This window comes from Vicugna pacos, chromosome 8, assembly GCF_048564905.1.
Source record: "Vicugna pacos chromosome 8, VicPac4, whole genome shotgun sequence".
NCBI lineage: Eukaryota > Metazoa > Chordata > Mammalia > Artiodactyla > Camelidae > Vicugna > Vicugna pacos.
In genome coordinates, this window is record NC_132994.1 from 9,571,278 (window position 1) to 9,591,161 (window position 19,884).

Consider the following 19,884-nt stretch of genomic DNA (forward strand, 5'->3'; position numbering starts at 1 on the left):
CATGTAACAAGAGCACATGCTCAAATAACTGTGAAATATTTACATGGGTAAGTTAGCTATTTAGATGTAATTTGTTTACTAAAGTAATGGAGACCATTTTCACTGTAAAGAATACAGGCTAGAGCCATTTATGGGGAACTCTCCATCTTTCACATAGTATCCTCAGTAATAAAACAAACCTCCCTACAAGCAAAAGTCCAGGACCAGATGGCTTCACTGGGCAATTCTACCAAACATACAAAAAAGAACTCACATCGATCCTTCTCAAACTCTTCCAAAAGACTGAAAAGGAGGGAAGACTCCCAAACTCATTCTATGAAGCCACCATTACTCTGATATCAAAACCAGACAAGGACACTCTCCAAAAAGAAAATCACAGGCCAGTATCATTGATGAACAGACACACATTATCCCTATATAATATTTTCCCATGTCTAGAGTTTCATAAAATAATAAAAAGGTTTATCTTATAAGACATTTTCTTTATTAATTTTTCTTTATAGTTTTTAAATAAAATCAAGCTTCTCCCCGGCAGTGTAAATGAGTGCCTTATTCTCACTGCAGAGAAGCTAACTTTCTGATTCCATGAGGAGCACTAAATATATTCTTCCTGAACAATGAAAATCAGATGCCAAAGCTCTTTGCCAAAATAGTGACAATACCACTGGACACATGAGATTCTGAAGCATCATAATCAACAAAGAGTCAGATCTGTTCCTGATTTTAATCAGAAAGCAATCTGTCTCTTCACTGCCTCCTAAACTTAGCAAAGACATACCATTCTCAGCATGCTGACCGTTTTGGTGGTGTGAGGTTTCACTGGGCAGCCTTGCTCAGAGTGACCTCAGTCCAAGATTCTAAAGATGGAGCATATTAAGTGCAGGTGAGTCATCGATTTAAAAAGCCATGCAGATTAACTAAAAGTCTCATTCTTCAGAAGCACAGAGATTCCATGGGAAGCCTTACCATGTGATAAAAGGAACTCACTTAGGAAAAGAGAAGTCATCACTAAAGAAAAAAGGGATAAATGGTACTCCTGTAGGATAAGCCTACAGTGCTCGGTTGCTCTAGGTAATTCCATCTGAACTGATTATTACTATCCCCAGTGGAGTTATGACATCTCTTGTTAAAGATGACAGAAAAGTAGACTCATAGTATTGCAATAGGAGCAGCACTGCAAACATTTGGGACCATGAGTGTTAAATCAGTAACATTGTGTATACTGTGAACTTACACTTTCTCTATAGAGTTCAAAGTCTTTTGCAGACACTAAAAAATTAATCCTATGACCATCTCCTGGGATGTAGAAATATTAGGACCTTCTGAGATTAACCATTCAGTTACCAGCAGACAAACAGTGATGTGTCTAGCACTTTGCTAGGTCCAATGATGCACACACAAGAAGCAGAAGGCACAACCTGTTCTCTCTTGCCTGTTGCTTCAGGCAATAGATGTAAGTAAGTACATAAAACACTTGGGGGATACGTATGTACAGGAGCTAGGGCTTACACTTACACCAAAATAATGTCGGATTTCAGGAGATATGTAGGAGAAAAACGAGTGGTGGGTAGCAAGTGATTAATTAGAGAAGATTTCACAGAGGAGGTAAGCCCTAGAAGAAATCTGTGCAGAGTTGGGGGTGGTATGAAGAGGCAGAGCACAGAAGATGTTTAGAGCAGTGAAAATAGTCTGTAAGATACTCTATGGTGGATACATGTCATTATATGTTTTCCAAACCTACAGAACGTACATCACCAAAAGTGAACCCTAAGGTAGGATGAGTCCACGTAGGTTCATGAGCTGTAACAGACCAGCTGTCTGGTGGGAGACACTGATAACCGGGGTGGGGAGGGGGGTTATACGTGAGTAGGGGCAGAAGGTAGAGGGGAAACTGTTACATTTTCCTCTCAATTTTTCTGTGATCCCAAAATTGCTCTAAAAAATAGTCTTCAATGAAAAAGGAAAAAATAAATAGTGACTGGTACACGAGGGAAGTATAGGATAGAACAAGGACAAATACACGTGTCCTGAAGTTTCCTAAAGATGCCCAGTTTCTGTCTTGCAAGTAAGTCTCAAGATGGAAGAAATATAAAGGAACCTAAAGGAAAAAACTCCGGGATGGTGACAGTATTTGAGATGGTACATGTCAGTGTGTGGGTCAGGGTGGGGGAAGAATTAGAGACTGTCTGATTGCATAGGAAGAGTCATGTTGAAGAACAGGAAAGACGAGCTTTAAAAGCTAAGGGGGAGCCTGTTAATAAGTAGCTTTTACCGCCCTGTCTGGTCAACTTAGATTTCAACCTGATAGGGTCTAGAGATCTCTTACAAACTCCTAAGCAGCAGAATGATATGATCAGAGAAACACTTTAGAGGAAACAGTCTGGCAGCAATTACCGACTGACCCTCTGCTCCCTGATTCTCATACTTATTAAACGATGCAGACTTGCTCTCCACTCCAAACCCCACCATCATTTTAGGAGGCTTCGACATCACGAATTTAGCCAGTATCCTAACTTTACCATTCCCTGACCACATTAATTCTAATTGCCTTCACTTCTACCCCAAGGACCACACCCAAGACCTTGCATTAGCTAAAACTGCAGCGCACAGAACTTCACAATGCACTTCACATCTTTCCAGCCCTCTCCGGCATGTCCTCCCAGTGACCTCCAGATGTCACTTCTTTGCTGGGCACTCTCACCCACTTGGACAACTGCAACCCTAGATCCAGTGCTATAAAACATACCTCCTCTTTTACACTCAGGCTTCTAAACAGACTGCTGCCACTGCAAACACATGATCTCTCGGCTGGCTGAATCCACTCCACTCACTAATGTCTTATTTGTCTACAATTGCCTTTCTCAAACATTCTCCTCAGTAGCAGTATGGCAATTACATAATTACCCTTAAGGCCATTGCTTGGCCCTGGCCTCCTCATTTTCAGCAGAATAGTTCTTTGACTTTCCTTGCTAAGAATGCCGAGGCTTTGGGGAGTTCTCCCTGAATTGTCCAGCTTCCTCTACAAACATTGCATTTATCCCCACCCATTCCTTCTCCTCTCCATCACAGAAGGTGAAAGGTCTCCCTCCTTTTCAAGGGCAAACCCAAGGTCAGCCCCAAAATCCTACCTTTGATTCCCTGCCTCCTGCCTCCTTCAAGACTTTGCTCCATCAAAAATCCTTGCCCTATCCCAATCCTGGGCATATATCCAAAGAAAAATGTAATTCAAAAAGACACATGCACTTGAAGGTTCATAGTAGTACTATTTACAATAGCCAAGACATGGAAACAACCCAAATGTCCAGTGACAGATGACTGGCTAAAGAAAATGTGAGATAGATAGATAGATAGATAGATAGATAGATAGATAGATAGATATGGTGGAATACTACTCAGCCATAAAAAGAATAAAATAATACCACTTGCAGCAACATGGATGGATCTGGAGATTGTCATTCTAAGTGAAGTAAGTCAGAAAGAGCAAGAAAACTACTATATGATATCACTTATATGTGGAATCTAAACGAAAGGACACAAATGAACTTATCCACAAAACAGAAACAGACTCACAGACATAGAGAACAAACTTAATGGTTACCAGCGGGTAAAGGGGTTGGGAAAAGATAAACTGGGAATTCAAAAATTTCACCTCCCGGGGAGTGATGGAAATGGTAGCTATCTTGATTGTGGTGGTGGTTTCATGGGTGTGTACCTCTATCAAAATTCATCAAATTTTACATTTGAAATATGTGCAGTTTACTGCACAGGAACCATACCACAAATAAAGGTGTTAAAAAAAAATCCATGCCTTTAACCAATAAACACAGTAAAGTCTCCTCCATCATTAAAAACACGCCCTTCACGTGGGTTTCCCTCTAGCTACTACCTTACCTCCTTTCTCCTTTATTATCCAAAGTTCTCCAAATAACATTTCTATTGGCTAAGTGTAGTAACCACAACAGCCCCCCAAAGTAGGAGGTGTACCCATAGGAGGAATATAGACAGGAGTAAACCAAGGGTCCGAGTTCACACTAATAAGGTCAGCTACCAAATCCTTTGGGTTCTGCAACACTTCCCTGCAGGACCTGGCATTGAAGTCAGGCTGTTTTAGCCGTTTACTGTTTAATAATTCCATGTCTCACTTAAAGCTCCAAAGGAGAGAAAAGGAACATGGAGATTTCAAAGCAGGAGGTCAACAATTGTGTACTAAGAGCATACTCTGTGCTACATGAATTATTTACTGGTGTGCTAAAGAAAAGGGAAATTTGGCTTCTTTGGCTTTGTCCAAAAAAACAAACAAAAACTGCCCCCACCTCCAAAAAAAAAAAAAACCACACACACTAAACCCCAGAAAATCTGATTAACTCTTACCAAAACAAAAAACGATTTTCTAAATTCCTGGATTTTCAAGAATATATTATTCTATTTCTTTAACTTCCCTTCACTTCTCAAACCACTGACAATGGTTTACACTCACTGAAACTGCTCTGGTAGATGGCCCCAGTGACCTCCAGATTCACAAACCCAACAGATACCCTTCAGTCTTATCTGATTGGAACTTCCCACTGATGTGACTGATGCAGCCTCTACAGTATTTGTGGTCTCTGATGGAGGTGAATGGAGGTGCAGTTTTTACCTCCACCAAATACTCTCCACAGAAGGGAGACTGCTCACTGATGAGCATGACCCCTACTTTTCCACCCACCCTGTGTTGGCTTCTGCTCAAGTGGGTCCCTGTTCTCCTCTCTACGTATCCTAAACCTACCAGCTCTTCAAGGTCCAGTACTTCAGTGAGGCTTTCCTTCACTCATGTTCTGAGTTTTTCCATAATCTTTCCCACCTCTGATTCCCTTAATTTGCACTGCAGTTATCCTATAAAACACTCATTCCTGTACATTCTCACCTGTCCTACCAGATCGTGTGCTTTCTTCATGACTGCTCTAATACCCGGTACCGAAAACCATGCTTGGCACATAGTAGGAGCGCACCAAATTTTAACCACGAGTAGTAGTATTATTCACCTTTGCATTTTTCAGAACTCTAGCACAGGATGTTTCTTAAATATTGTAAGATTAATCAATTTAGAATGAATTAATGAATGTCCTAAGAATGAATAAACTCTCTTGGTGAGAAAAAAGAGTGGAGAGAGGGCTTACCTAGAGTAGGTTGTAGAGAGGTTAAAAAAAAAGTAGTGAATAATATTAAAGAAAATGGTTAGGAGCCCCAACAGGAGAGAATGGGGGAAACTTCTAGCAATCCACAGGCATATTATCTATTTCATAAAGTATCTCTGAAATATGACTTCTGCCAGATGAAGATCAATTCCTCAGTGTACGGATGAGTCTGTCTCTGACAGATGGAATGGTGGTGCCTTGTCTAGTTATATTACCCAGTTTTCTCTGAGCCTCCTTCTGCACAGGTAGAAGAGAACTAATTATAAGGACAAAGGGAAAAATGATCAAACCCAATTGGAGGTTGGTTTTTCAAATACGTACTTGAGTGAATATACCAAGGGAATTTATTGTATGAAAGAGCTAAGTATTTTTCCCATCTAGAAAAAAATTAATTAGTATCCTGTTTTTGAATTATTCTACAAGAATACCCTTCTGCCAAGTGTTCTGTATCATGGCCTTTTGATGTGAGTACCATTTCCTCTGAACTTTTGTTGTTTTTAGTGTAGCCAAATTGACTGGCTTCTTTAAAGTGCTATTTTTGGACAAACAAAAGGCGAAATTAATCATGATGCCCACGTGATGCTCTGGGTGCACTATTTCATTATTTTCAGTTTAATATGGGAAACATATAACCAGTTTTTCACCCAGAGAGTAAAAATGTTCCAATTTATTAGAAAGTACTTGTAACTGAAGCAGTCAATGACAGAAGTGTAATAATGGAAACCATCCATCTGCTTCTGTGTAGGCGATGCTGGCCAGTCATTGTGCTGAAATGGCAAGCTTTCATCTGCTAAGGTGCAGCTTGAAAAGTCTGGAAGATGTCCTTCTCTAGGACAAGGGGCATGACATCACCAGTTCCAGTCAAGACTCCTTAAAATACAAAAATCCCTGGGAAAGGCAGCTCCATTTCTAATGCGTATCCATTAAAGGTGCACTTCAAGAGTTCACTGGACCCCTGGACTGGCAAAAAATAATAAATAAATAAACCAAAAACTGCAGTTTTGCAAAGAGCCAATGCTAACAATAAAGGTCATTCTGTCTATAATGTTGGTTCAACAAATCCCCATAGATCACGTGACAGATTCCAAAGGTGGCAGATGATTGATACCAGAAAACACAGAGAATTGTCTGTAATGTCCAAAACCCTGGGTATGGATTTGGAGAGAATGAGAGAGATCAAAGAGGAATCTGCAAAAGAGAAAGTGGGCATAAAAAGCCTGAGTGAGCCTCCATCACCTCATTTCCCCCAAGTCACTCCCCAGGTACGTCTCCCACAGGCAGACCTGACCTCAGTCTCATCTCCTCACTCTTATAAGCCTTTAGTGTGTCACCCTAGTGCCTCTGAGCAGTAGTCCAGACCCCCCCCAAGGCTAAGCTGTTGCACAGCTCCAGGGCACACCCCTCAGAGAGTAAGTGAATATGAAACCCCTCAAGGCTATATGGCGCCCAGCCCATGGCCATGTGGCCCTCCTTCCTGCCTCCCCGCCTTTCTCACTACCCAGATTACACACAACTTCAAGGCCCAGATCACATTCCACTCTGATGTGAGAGAAACATTCCTCAATTTCTCTTACCTAAAAAAGTCTCAAGTGGCTTTGGCCTTGGAGTTTACAGAGTGAATTTACTTGAAAGAAATTCTGGAGACAGTAAGTACAAAGGTCCTAGAGCCCAGCCTTGCACATCCCCAGGGTGTAAATGAGACAATGAGAGAGACACTGGACGGAGAGCCAGGGAGTCTGGATGTAGAGCAAAAGTTAACTAAATTGCTGTGCGACCTTTGGAGAGTCACTTGACTTGTCTGAGTGTCAGAATCACATCTGCCACATAAAGGAGGTGGATAAGACACATCAAAAATGCTTGTCAACCCTGATACGGGATAGAACTCTGGAACACCACCTCCAGAGTAAAGCTATTTGAGCCATAGATGGCCACTCCATAAAGGGAGAGTAATAGATAGCCTTGAAGGTCTGGGAGACAACTCACTAAATGCTCATAAATGTCCAGCTGAATCACATCTAGGCCTGAGCTGAGGGTCCCTAAACTCTCTGCCTCTCTTCTCAGCACCATATCTTTAAATAGACCTTTTTTTCTCGTCTCTAGTGTGGCAAACCTGGCACACAGTGGTCACATTTTCACCAGCCCACTCACATTTGCTAATGCCAACCACCTCCCACTCTTAGCTACAACACACACCCCCCCTCCCGTGACAATGGATCCACAACTCTAAATAGAGGAGCCCTCTCATTTTTTAACAAATTTAGTATTGCAGAATCTGCATTTACAAGTGCAAATACTTACATACATATGCATGTGCATATAAATATATAGAGGATGGATTATTTGCATTGCAAATGAACTCACCATGGAGTTCCTTACAATATCAGAGCCTTCATTTCTCTTTTTCTTCATTGCCTCCCCTACAAATATCCTACACTATTTCCTTATTTACTGCTGCTCAGGAATACATCTATTGGGTAAGGTAAGGTAGCCTGTATTCATAAAGATTAAGGGAGGACAAATTGCATTTCCTTGGAGTCTTCTGGTTAATTTTTTTCATGTCCCAGGTGTGTGGGCTTATATTTTTCATGCTTAGGCTCTGGAATCATATCTGGCAACACCATGGAGATAAAAGCCACATGAATCTTAAATACTGTCCAGAGTCCACGATGATATAACAGCCTTCTACAGAAATTAGTGTCTGGAAGAGCCACAGGCTTCACACAAGCCAACATGCCCAGAAAGAAGTGAGCTGATGGCATTGCTTTGTGAAGATTCCTTTTTTCTTTTCTTTTTTTTTTGAGTCAAAGTAGATTTATTCAGAGAGATACATACTCCATAGACAGAGTCCAGGCTGTTTCAGAAGGCCAGAGAGAACATGAGATGTAGGACTGGATGTTTACAGTAAAAGTAGATACACACTCCACAGAGTACAGGCCGTCTCACTCCAGGGAGAGTGGCTTGCTTTGGTTAAGATTTCAAAGGCAATGGTTGTACCTTCCACTCAGGTCAATAGCTGTAGGCTGAGGGCAGCTTAAAAAGTTGCACTAATATATTCTACTTCTTTACACAATAAATGTTAATACATAGAACAATAACCACATGTCTGGCAGTGGTGAGGTTATTTTGAGTAATGGTGGCACTGGAAAATTTCACCTGTTGCTGTGAAACGCAAAGATGATCCTTCTCAGCCCATAAACGGTGAGTTCAACCATACTTGTTTGTTTTTAATTTGAGTTTTGTACGTTCTCTATTTCTCTTTACCCTAGGGGTTTCCTTATCTGTAGGCACACACAGATTAGAACAGGAACAGATCAGATCAGATCACCCTAGTTTAGGGCAGCTGCAGACAACATCTCTGATGCTAATAGCACCAAACAAAGATTCCATCTCATTCAATTGTTACTATGCCCCTAGAGGCTTATGCAAACTAAGAATCTAACAAAAACAAAAAGGGAAACAGCAACTGCAACCTCACTCTTAAGTCATCCTCTTCTCAAAAAAAAAAAAAAAAGTTATTGTTTCCTCACTTCCAGAAATACAATTGCCCAGGGCTCAGAAACTCCAAAGAAGCCCAACTCCCCCTGCATCCTTAAAAACATTCTCTTAACCAGGGACCTGGCACCAACAGAAGGTTGGTGAGGATGGGCAGTGCAAAGTGCCCTGGACCAAGAATCAGGAGGCCTAAGATGAGATCTGGACAACCCTTCTGGCCTGTTTATAAGTTATAAATTATAGATAATTTTATTATAGATAGTATTACCTTGCTATAAATTATAAATAATATTACCCACATTTTTATTGAGATCGAATGAGATAATAGACTTGAAAATGCTTTGTGAAAGCACTAGGTTTTCACATTACAATGCTCTGCTTATTCGCGTGCACCTCAGCTCCTAGGATGTTGTAGAAAATTAAGGCTGCAAGTCACCAAAAAATGAGAAGAGTAAGACTGGCTTAAATGAAGCCTCTTTCTCTTTATCTCTCTTTTACTCTACCTGCTGGAAAAAAAAAAAGCAAAAGTAACAATTGGTCTTAATTCTGCCTTCTAATAATCATGACCTTTTCAGTTTTCAATTGCAGGTTTTGGCTAAATTAGGTAACCACATTGATTAATTACTACTAAGAATCGGAACCTATGTTAAACCAAAATCATGTCCTGTTCTAGAGAAGCTTGCAGCTGGAATCAGCATCTATTCATTTATCCGTTCATTCAACAGTAGTAAGTGCAAACTTGTGCCAGGCACTGGGGATTTAGGAATGACTAAGAAAAACACAGCCCCTCTCCCCATGAAGTTCACAATCCAGTGAGGGAGGGAGATAGGTTCATAACCTCTTAAGTTACACCTTAGGAGTAGAGACACAATAATTGAGAGAATGTGACTCTACCTGCAACTCCCCTTCCATTATACTGAGTAGCTGGATGAGGTCTTCTTTGGATAACTCCAAGGATTTCTTATTCTTTCGTTCACTTTCTCCAGATGGTTTTAGGTGTCGTTTGACAGTTCCTGAGGCCGTGACATCATCCTCCTTTCTATTTGATTTGTTCTTCTTTTTCGTATCTTCCGAGAGACTTTTATCATCAGCACTGCTGATGATGGAGGACTTGGGGCAGGAGACATGCCCGTTAGATGAACTTTCACCACCCTGATTTCGGGATCTCATTCCCACCTGCAACACATGAAAAAAGAGATGTTTCTACCACCCCTGAAATTATTTTTGTCTGATGACTTAGAAACTAATAGGAGCTTTCCAACATCACCAAGAAAGAGAAACCAAAAGATCAGTCCTGATAGCCTCCTTGCAGCTTTAATGAATATGTTGTTAAAAAATATCAGGAAATTATTTTGACAGTCTTTAGGAAAAAGTGAAAATATAATTCTAACCTGACAAACCTCTCAAGCCAAATAATCAAGGTCAGCATCAGCAGTGCTAAGTCAATTGATGATATGTTTCTTTGATACAATGTGATAAGAATGGCCTTTTGCCTTTGTGGTCCTCCTCCCCTAAAACATTTCCCAAGTCTAATAACAAGAAAAACATCAGACAGATCCCAGCTGACAGACTCTATAAAATGCCTGATCAGTAATCTTTAAAACTATGAAGGTCATCAAAAAGAAAGAGAATTTAAATAACTGTCACAGCCAAGAAGAGGCTAAGGACCTATGACAACTAAATGTACTGTGGCATCCCAGATAGACCCTGAGAAAGAAAAAAGACATTAGGAAACACTGAGGAGATGTGGATAAAGCATGAACATTAGTCAAAATAATGCATCAATACTGGGTTCATTAATTATAAGCAATGTACCATAATCATGTAAGATGTTAATTACAGAGGAAATTAGTATGGAATGAATGGGAAATCCTGATACTATCTTTGCAATAATTCTATGAATCTAAAGCTTTTGTAAAATAAAAGGGTTATTTTTTAAGTGACTCTAAATTGTCTATCAGAAAATTCAAACCTCAAACCCTGCTAGGAACAAGTTGGGAGTCACGATGTGCAGAAAAATCCACATCAGGTCGGGGTGGGGGCTTTAAATGGAGAGAGGAAAAGGGAAAAGCCAGGGGAAGAGGGTGGGGTAGTTTTTAGGGATATGAACATCTATTTTTCCATAGCCTCTTTTTCAATATCTTTTTTCTATGTCAGTCATTTATACTAATAAGAACAACAGCACAAAGAATTGGGAGAAGACAGATCAATTTCAAAATCAAAAATTTTAAAAATACTTTGAGGTAAAATAAGGAAAAAAGTTAACAAAACAGCACTTAACTCATCCCATGGGGAGCACATTTGAGTCATTCCATTTTGAATGCTTTACAGAATCTCTGTCAGTCTCAGAACAAAAGAATTTGACTAACAGGTATGTTACAAACAAACATACTGAACTGAAAGGCTGGGACTCAAAGTTGAGGGAAGATAGCTCTAATACCCTGGGGGCTGTACTGCAAAAGTTGCCTAAACTCTTAAATATAGTAACTTAGCACATGGGCTTATTTAAAACTCACAGTAAAAATAGTCCTTCCCTTGAATGGCTAAGGAGCAAGATTTTCATTACTCATTCCAGATAAAATACGGAAATTTGTTTTCTGAAAGTAAATTTCCTTCACGAACTCAGCCACAGTTAAGAAGCCAAAGAAAGCTTTTCAAAGCACTAGGTTTATAATAGAAAAATAAATACAGTGTGATGTTTTCTTTTAGATAGTGAATATTCAACTCTTCTAACAAATCGTGAAATCTACATTGCTGCTCCTTTATTTTTTTAACTGAATACTTATAACCAAATGGCCCATTTTGTGTGTGTGTGAACTTTCTATAGCATCTAATTTTTTTAATTTTTGGCAGGTAAACAAAGTTTATTCTAAGAAGAGCAACACATTGAGAGATAAAACCATTTTAAAATTTACATATATGTACTGTTCATTGTTTCTAAGAACGTTTAGAGCTTTAGCTTTATACATTTACATAGTTATCAAAAAAATAAAGCCAACCACAAAGTAAGAATCAACAGAATGCAGTAATCCAATCATAAAGGATAGTCAAGTGCTATAGCACCTAATTTTTAACACTATAAACCAAAGAAGTGGTCCTTAACACTGGAACCCTGTTTTCTGGTTCACTCAGTGATTAGTTCTTGAAATTTTAGAGCATCTTTTGTGCTTCCCTGGTGAACAAAGAACAGATGTTTCTTTGTACTGGAAGCCAGAGCACTTCAGAGCAGACCTACTGTATTTCATCACAGCTTGTTTGTGGGCAGAGTGGGCTGATTTAAGCTCCAAGTCAAAAAAAAAAAAAAAAAGTAATGAATGGAAAGAAAGTTTTAAAGGGGAGCACAATATACCACCCCCCAATATGCCTCTTTGGCATATTGATAACTTTAAGTTCATTATTTTTAAGAAACAGCAGACATGAGAACTCTGAAACCTGGGTAGAAATTACCCTCTTATAAGAAACATTTACATTTATAAGGGAAATCTCCGCTTGTAAGAGTGTCCCTTGCTGTACCAGGAAGAAAAGGATGACTCTAAATCTCTAGAACTCTCATCAGTGCAGAAGACAATGACTTAAATCTGCATTTACTGTGCTTTCCTGTTAACCTCTCATAAGTGACTCCCCATCCAACATCCTTTTGTTTGTTTTTAGCTGAAGCTGGTTTTTAAGGTGATGGCTTGGACCATTTTTAAAGAGTTATTCAGTTTTTCTGAGTCTCTCCCATGTATACAGGAGGTATGCATGTTACTAAACTTCTGTTTGTCTTTCTCCAATTAACCTGTCTTTTTATTACAGGGATTTATTAGTCAAGAACCTTAGAGAGGTAAAGGAAAAATTATTTTTCCTCCCCCACAGTTTCACATTTAACTCTTAACCTGTTACACATCACAGCTTAGACACATTAGCTTCCCAAATTGAACTGTGACTCCCTACAACTCCATGCCACATGTGAATTTCTTTTATATGAAACAATTTTCTCTGTAAGATCTTAAGGGTCTTTGGCATGGTACATCAAATATTGATTTGACAACTTCAATTGAGATCATGCGTTAATGGAAATTCCAGACAACATTTCCCAAAGCACAGGAAGTAAGGTGATAATGATTAAGCCTAATCATACACTGTCTTAATCATACACAACATTTGTGTTTGACTTTAGCATGTGTCTGTGTCTTATTTCCCTAGATTTTCTATATCTTTTATAGGGTAAGCATTAAGATATTTGTAAAGTAGAACAGATGCAGAACTATCTGTATGTTACATGGTCTTATTCAATTATATTTGCAAACACACAGAAAGCAGCACTTAGCACCAACTCTATATTTAGTTCTTTCTAAAAATTTCAATCTAACATTGAAACTGAGCAAGGCCATGCAAGGTACGAAAGCTCATCTGTGTTCCCCGTTTCTTGTTTGTAGAAAAATGCTTTAGGCGCCTAGGCCTTCTCCGAGTTCCAAAGAGTAGACTTAAGCTATTACGAATTAGGGAAGTGAGGGCATGCAAAAACAAAAGAAAAGCAGTCAAGCAAGAAATGTAATAATAGCTTAAACAAGAAAACAGAGTCCTAGTTCCTTCTCAAGGGATAGACATAACAATCTGATGCATATCTTTGAGTTGTTCTACAGAAACCAAAATCCCTACCCAGGTGGAGGATGGTAACTATATGCTGACCACAAGCACACAGACCCCAGACTGGTTGGAATCAGAAGGTTGATGATGAAGATTCCTGAAATATCACTTTGCTATCTCATCACTAAACAATTGAAAGAGAGGCATGCACCCTGTAACCTCACCCCAAATGTTGTCTTTAAAAACCCTTCCCTGAAAGCTATCAGAGAGTTTGGTTCCTTTGAACATAAGCCACCAGTTCCCCTTGCTGGGCCCTAAAATAAACACTGTACTTTCCTTCACCACAACCCAGTGTCAGTAGATTGGCTTTACTGTATAGTGGGCAAACAGACCCAAATTCAGTTTGGTAATGATATTAACATTTAAAAATAAATTTTCTTGTAGTATTACTAGCTTTTACAGAAATTACATGAATTAATGGGTATTAATTATATAATTAATAAATTAGTTGCAAGATTAATTATTTTTACAGAAAAAAACACACATTTTAGAATTATCTAATTATTTTATATCATAATCAGATAGAAAACCTTAATTACCTATTCTCTTCCACATTAATTCACTTTCACTGATGGAATAATCTCATGTGTTAGACCTGTGATGTTAATTCTGTCTTAGCAAGTATTTTTTATTCTGTGACACTGAAATTTTGTTGCCAAAAGATTGACCCCCATCCCTGACAAGCCAAATATCTCAGAGACAAGATCTTGGAGCATAGAAGAAAAGAGGCAGCTTTATTGCTTTGCCAAGCAAAAGGGACTCATAGCAGGCTAGTGCCTTCAAAACTGTGAACCCATCTTGGGGATGGGGCAGGATGATTATATAGCCATAGCTTAAACAATAAAGCATTGATAACAATCAGCAGAATTATTTTCTTCTCATAAGATTCAGTGGAGTCATGATGTCTCCAGGTGATCAATTCTATAGAGGCTAGTGGTTGTCACTCTTTCAATCTTATAAGTACCCAAGGCATGGTCTTCTTGGTAATTCATACTATTTTGTAAGGTTACAGTTCTGTGACCTTCTCCCTGGAGATTGACTCAGAGACCAAGACTGATTATTACTTTCAATTACTGGAATAAAGTAGAAACAGTAAAATAATAGCTTTATTTGAACAACGGGCTTGGAGCTGTGAATAGCAACCAGTCAGTCAGGTTAGTTGACCGTTTTAAGGGCAAGTATAAGAATAAGCAGTCTGTTAGCCTAAGTGTGGCCATTTTATTAATTCTCCTTCAATTTCACATTAAGTGCTTTTGCTTTGACACGGGCACATAGATTTCAGTCCTTTTCTGCTGATCCAAATAGGGTCTACTCTCTTTACCTCCATAGCAAAGTCAGCAATCAGTACCTGTTCAATCTCAGGATTGCAAAAATACTCAGAAATAACAAACTAGTCAAGACATGTTTTAGGAAGGGATCAGACAACATGTAAGAGAGAGAAAAACATAATTTCTCAATAGTGTTAACAGGTCTACCATCAATAATATCCACTTTAAACCACTTTATTCTATTTAGTAGAAGGTGTCCAAACAATAACAGACTTTCGTGTATCACGTTTAGTGACATTCATACACTTCTTTATTCTAATAGCTCTCACATACTGTTTCTTAAGTACTATACAGTGTGCTAAGCATTTTACAAACAGGATCTCATTTAAATTAATATTCACATCAACTCTATGAGCTAGGTGCTATTTTTCTCAATTTTACAGATGAGGTCACTGAGGTTTAAAGAGATTAAATATCTTTTCCTGGATCACACAGCTACTCCTAGTGACTAGAAGTGCTAGCATTTGTTCCCAGATGTGACTCTAAATAATACCTACTCTCTCTATGACTTTTTTCTAAGTTCTTTAAACACATGCAAATCGGAAGGGGAGGGAACAACCTGGAAATCAGATGATCCAGAAAATTTTACAAATGCTTTCTAAATATTCTTTTCTCTTCAGACTACAGAGTTAGAAAAATTCATTCATTTTTTTCTCCTTTGTAGGCACTCCTGCAAAACTCACACGGCAATTGAAATTAGGCTGCTAAACAAAAATACTTTCCCAAAATCATTAACCTGCTGCAGAAATTGTAAAATGATGAATCATTTAAATATTTTTCTGAGAAACAACAGAGCTAATTATTACGGATACAGATTATGAAAACAGGATGCTGTCTGAACAGGGACCATTACAGACTTAATGTGGTAAAAGCCCTGGAGCTGAACAATAGTAAACATTTAATCAGAGTTGGCCAAATCCCGTCCATTGGGCTCACAGAAGTAGCAGGCTGGTAACCGAAAAGGCATCTGGCACTCTGTAGGCTTCTTCATAGTTGTTTGTGAAGGGGAGCAGAATTTATGACCCCAAAATATGCCACTTGGGCATGTGAATTGCGAAAGGCATTCACAACCCTGCAGATTCAGGTAAAGCTTTTTTCCTCCCCCATCAACTGCCTAAATTTACATCGGAAAGGGGGCCTGGACTAGGAAGAGAGCTATTACCAAGGATACCTTTTTTCTAAGAGACATATCTGCATAATAAGGCAAATTTTGCTTTCCAAACGTCTCCTCTACTTTCCTGTGAATGGCCTTCCTTCCCTTTGTATTTGTAAACCACTATCCCTTTCTCTCACTCAGGATGTTAATAAGCATCAATTACCTGGCTGTCATTGGGATCTCACACTTTTATGGGACTCTCATATGTATGAAATTAAATTTGTTTTTCTCTTGTTAATTTGTCTTATATCAATTTAACTAGTAGACTAACCAAAAAACCTAGAAGGAAAGAAGGAAAACTTTTTCCTCCCCTCTATTGCATGGCTGCAAGTTTGGGACATGTAAATAACAAGCTTTCTGAATGAAGCCAACAGTACCTTTGCTTCATCCCAATGCAGATCCTCTGAAGAAAGTTTCCTCAAGAAAAAGGTATAAATAAATGGAAGAGCCACATTAGACTTATAACCTTTTTTTAAAAATCAATGATTTGGGGGCATAGATCCTTCTATTTAAAAACTAAATTATCCCAACATAGTTCATGAAATACATTTACTTTTTTTTTCATAGTAATTAGTCAGCAACACTTTGCATGGAATTTGCTGACTAGGGTGTGAAGAAAAGAAAGACCAAATGTTATTCCAAACCTCCCACTTTTATATTAGTGGTCATCTCTCATCTTCATTCCCCAAGAGACAGGAAGGAAGTGGGCAGGGCACAGCCATTCAAGGAATGACACAGCAATTAACACCAAGGTGGTGGAAAATTCAACTCCTAACAGATCTTGAGGCCCAAGATGGCAGGAGATTTGACTTCCAGTAGACCTTGAGCTTCATTATACGCTCATTGTAATATATTACCATGGTAAATGACAATCCTACAGGGCCATGACAGTTCTGAGTCTAACCATAAAAGGTCAAAAAGTGGGCGGTTACCCAATTCCTGGGAATTGCAGCCTTTTCCCCAAAGTAGTTGGAATAATCCTCCCACTTGTCAGCATATGAAGCTACTGAGCCCATTAAAAACCAGCAACACTTCACCTCAAGGCATCTCACTCCCTTGCCTTCTGAGACAGCCTGCACTCTGTGGAGTGTGTATCTACTTTTACTTTAAACTAAGCACCCAATCCCACACCTCGTGGCCTTCCTCTGGCCTTCTGAGGCAGCCTGCACTCTGTCTATGGAGTATGTATCTCTCCAAATAAATCTACCTTTACTCAACTGTGGCTTGCTCTTGAATTCTTTACTACATGAAGCCAAGGACCCACACTTGGCAGGGCATGTCCCAGGGACTCAACTATGGCCATCCTCTCGCTCCACATTTTTTTTTTTCTGTATTAGTCACAATAGTCTGCATCCCTACCACCAACAAAAACTTCTTTTCTGCATAAATTAGGTTTTAGCATCTTTCCTATGCTTCTCAAGTACCCAGCTCCTGTCTGTTCCTGGTTTTATTTTATTCATATTCTTTTTCAAGAACCTACCTAGGGCATAGGGTGAGCTACCACAATGACGTTTTTTATATCATTTCTATTTTTTAAATTACTTTATAAAATTGCAAGTGTAATACACAGTAAAAAGGAAAGCACAGAATTACTAAAAAGCTTACTTTTTCCAGTGTGACCTGGCAAAAAGCCTGATGCAAGTGGGGTTTCTAGAACATTAGCATGGCACTGTCCTCCTTCTTTCTTTTAGACACAAATGACAATACCCAAAGCACCCAAAACTAAAGGCCAAAGAAGACATCTGTTCTAGTTTTATGTGACTTTTAAGATGCAAAAGACCAATCAAGTCAACTAGCTCATTCTCCATCAATGCCAGATTATTCCCTCCGTACACCTTATTTGCTTGGTTAAGTCTAGTTATAAATATCCTAACTCATGAAATGTTCAAAAACATTTCTCAGAAGACTATCATTCATTCTAATGATACAGACTGTGAATGAATATTCCTAGGCTTGCCCTTAAATTTTCTTTACAATTTTCCTTCATTTTCATAATTTTGTTTATGCAACAAGCCATGTTGAATGAATTTTCACTTCTCATTCTCTGTGCTCATAAAATTCTCAAAATAACTAAGGTTTTTGTTTATGTAAGGCATTTTCATTCCACTAGGACAGATCTATCCAGAACAACTGAAATTTCTTCTAAATAATTACACAAAATGATAGAATTCAAGAAAGGGGATTCTTTTGGAGTCATTGCAGCAATGTTGTAACCAAAAGTTCAAGAAAAATATGACAATGGCAAAATAGAAAAAATATTATTCTATGCTAGCCTAAAACCATGGTAAAATATTTTATGAAGTTCTACTTAATATTATTCAAGAAAGATAACAGCAGACCCAGGAAAGTTTTCCAGAAAAAAACAAAAACAAAAAATAACAATAGGAAACTGCCAGGAAATAAGAAAACGTTTGAAAATCACATATTGAGTCTGAATGAATGTACAGTTTGAGAGTTTTAAAACTTTGAATGGAAAATAGGGTGGCCTTTCTTACCGCTTTGATAAAAGGGGGTATTAGTTTCCCTTGTTATATTAATTTCTAGCATCTATAACAGGGTCTTGGGATTTTTTTTTCTTTTTTTAACTTTTTTCACAGAAATAAAGCTACTGTCAATTGTATAAAAGAGAAAAACATTTAAATACCTAGAAATATACTATTATATAAAGTAATGATAACATAATGATAACATAACAGCTTTTGACATTTTTAATATCAATGACTCATTCTTCAGCCTCAGATACATTTTAAATATTTGTATATTTATAATCCTTTATTATTATCATTCTGATGTATCATAGGATATAATACATAGTTATTGGTTATGTAAAAAGACTAAGGCCCTCAAATTTAAGTGATAAAGGTAACTTTAGTTTTCTGGTAAATTTTACCATATATTCTTTCTACTTGACCACTATAGGTTTTTTTTCAGCCATTTTCTTAGTACCTGTGGCCCCTGAAGAATGTCACCATTTAGTTTAATTAAAGTTGCTAAATACTTGTTTTATCATCTAACAAAGAAAGCGACTCTGGAAATTTACCAGCCTCCTGGTTAGCCTGAACTGGAATTCCTTCCTGTATTTCATCACTTCTAAAAAGACCCAGCCCCACCATCCAGAAGAGTCAGTCATTTCCCTTTCCCTCACAACAGAGCCCTATAAATAGCCAGAAAGACAAAAACCTTAGACTTTCTCTCAGCAGTCTTTATGTGATGAGTTATTCTTAACTCCTACTCCTATTCACAGTAATAGTCACTGACTTTTACTAAGGAGCAGATGCTCTGAGCACTGGGATAAGTATCTGACATAGTATCATCTCATAAAATGCTGGTCCAAACAATCCATAAAGCAGGTACTACCATTTCTCCTAAAAAGATAAGAAAAGTGAGGCATAAAGAGATTTAGACATTTGCCCCCAAAGAGTGTGGCCAGGACCTGGGAAAGCCTGGACTAGAATGCAGGCTTGTTTGGATTCTCCGTGTGCAGGCAGAAAGCTGAACAGCAGCTTTTACGTCCACATCAGAACTGTTGCAACACAGCTGAACTCATCGTATCCTTTTGGGGTCTGAAACAAATTTAGTCAAGGGCATATCATTCAACAAAAAGTCTCAAAAAACAATTAATGTAGCCTCTTTCTATTCCAGCAGATTTTCCCCTCTAATTTCTACTTGTGTAGAAATTATTCTTCTAAGGCCGTATTCTCTTCCCCTGCTCCCCTGACACGGCCTCTCTACTTCTCAATGCTTGAGTTTTTCAAAGGAGCTGGAGAGTAACTTTGCCCTTGCAGTTTTTTGACTTCTGACTCTTTGAATTGGGAAAGTCACTAGGACTCCAGAAATACAATTGTTACAGGACTGGATATGAACGAACTGATTTTTTTCATTATGCAAATTAAAACAAATTTCAGTTTGTACAGTCGCTGATGATTCTAGTAAGCCAACTCGTACAAAATGTCCTGTTAGAAAAAATGATCATCTTTATGCAGAAAATACTCTCACATAATTTTATTGCGTTTTTCAAGAAATAGGAGGCAAATCACAACTGCTGGATATTAAAAAGACAGGTTAACCTCCACTAGGAGAAAGACATGCAGTGGTTTGGATGATA

At 38.5% G+C, this 19,884-nt stretch overlaps 1 protein-coding gene across 6 annotated transcripts in view; it reads right to left on the bottom strand.

The window, feature by feature from the left end:
- FILIP1 (filamin A interacting protein 1) overlaps positions 1-19,884 on the bottom strand; it is a 191,838-nt gene that overhangs the window by 92,839 nt on the left and 79,115 nt on the right. For all 6 annotated transcript variants that reach the window (XM_006216117.4, XM_031680277.2, XM_072965514.1 and 3 more), the window contains exon 2: positions 9,561-9,842. In XM_006216117.4, the coding sequence (XP_006216179.1) occupies positions 9,561-9,836 (276 nt within the window). In that variant the 5' untranslated portion in view covers positions 9,837-9,842. The remainder of the gene's footprint in view (positions 1-9,560; positions 9,843-19,884) is intronic.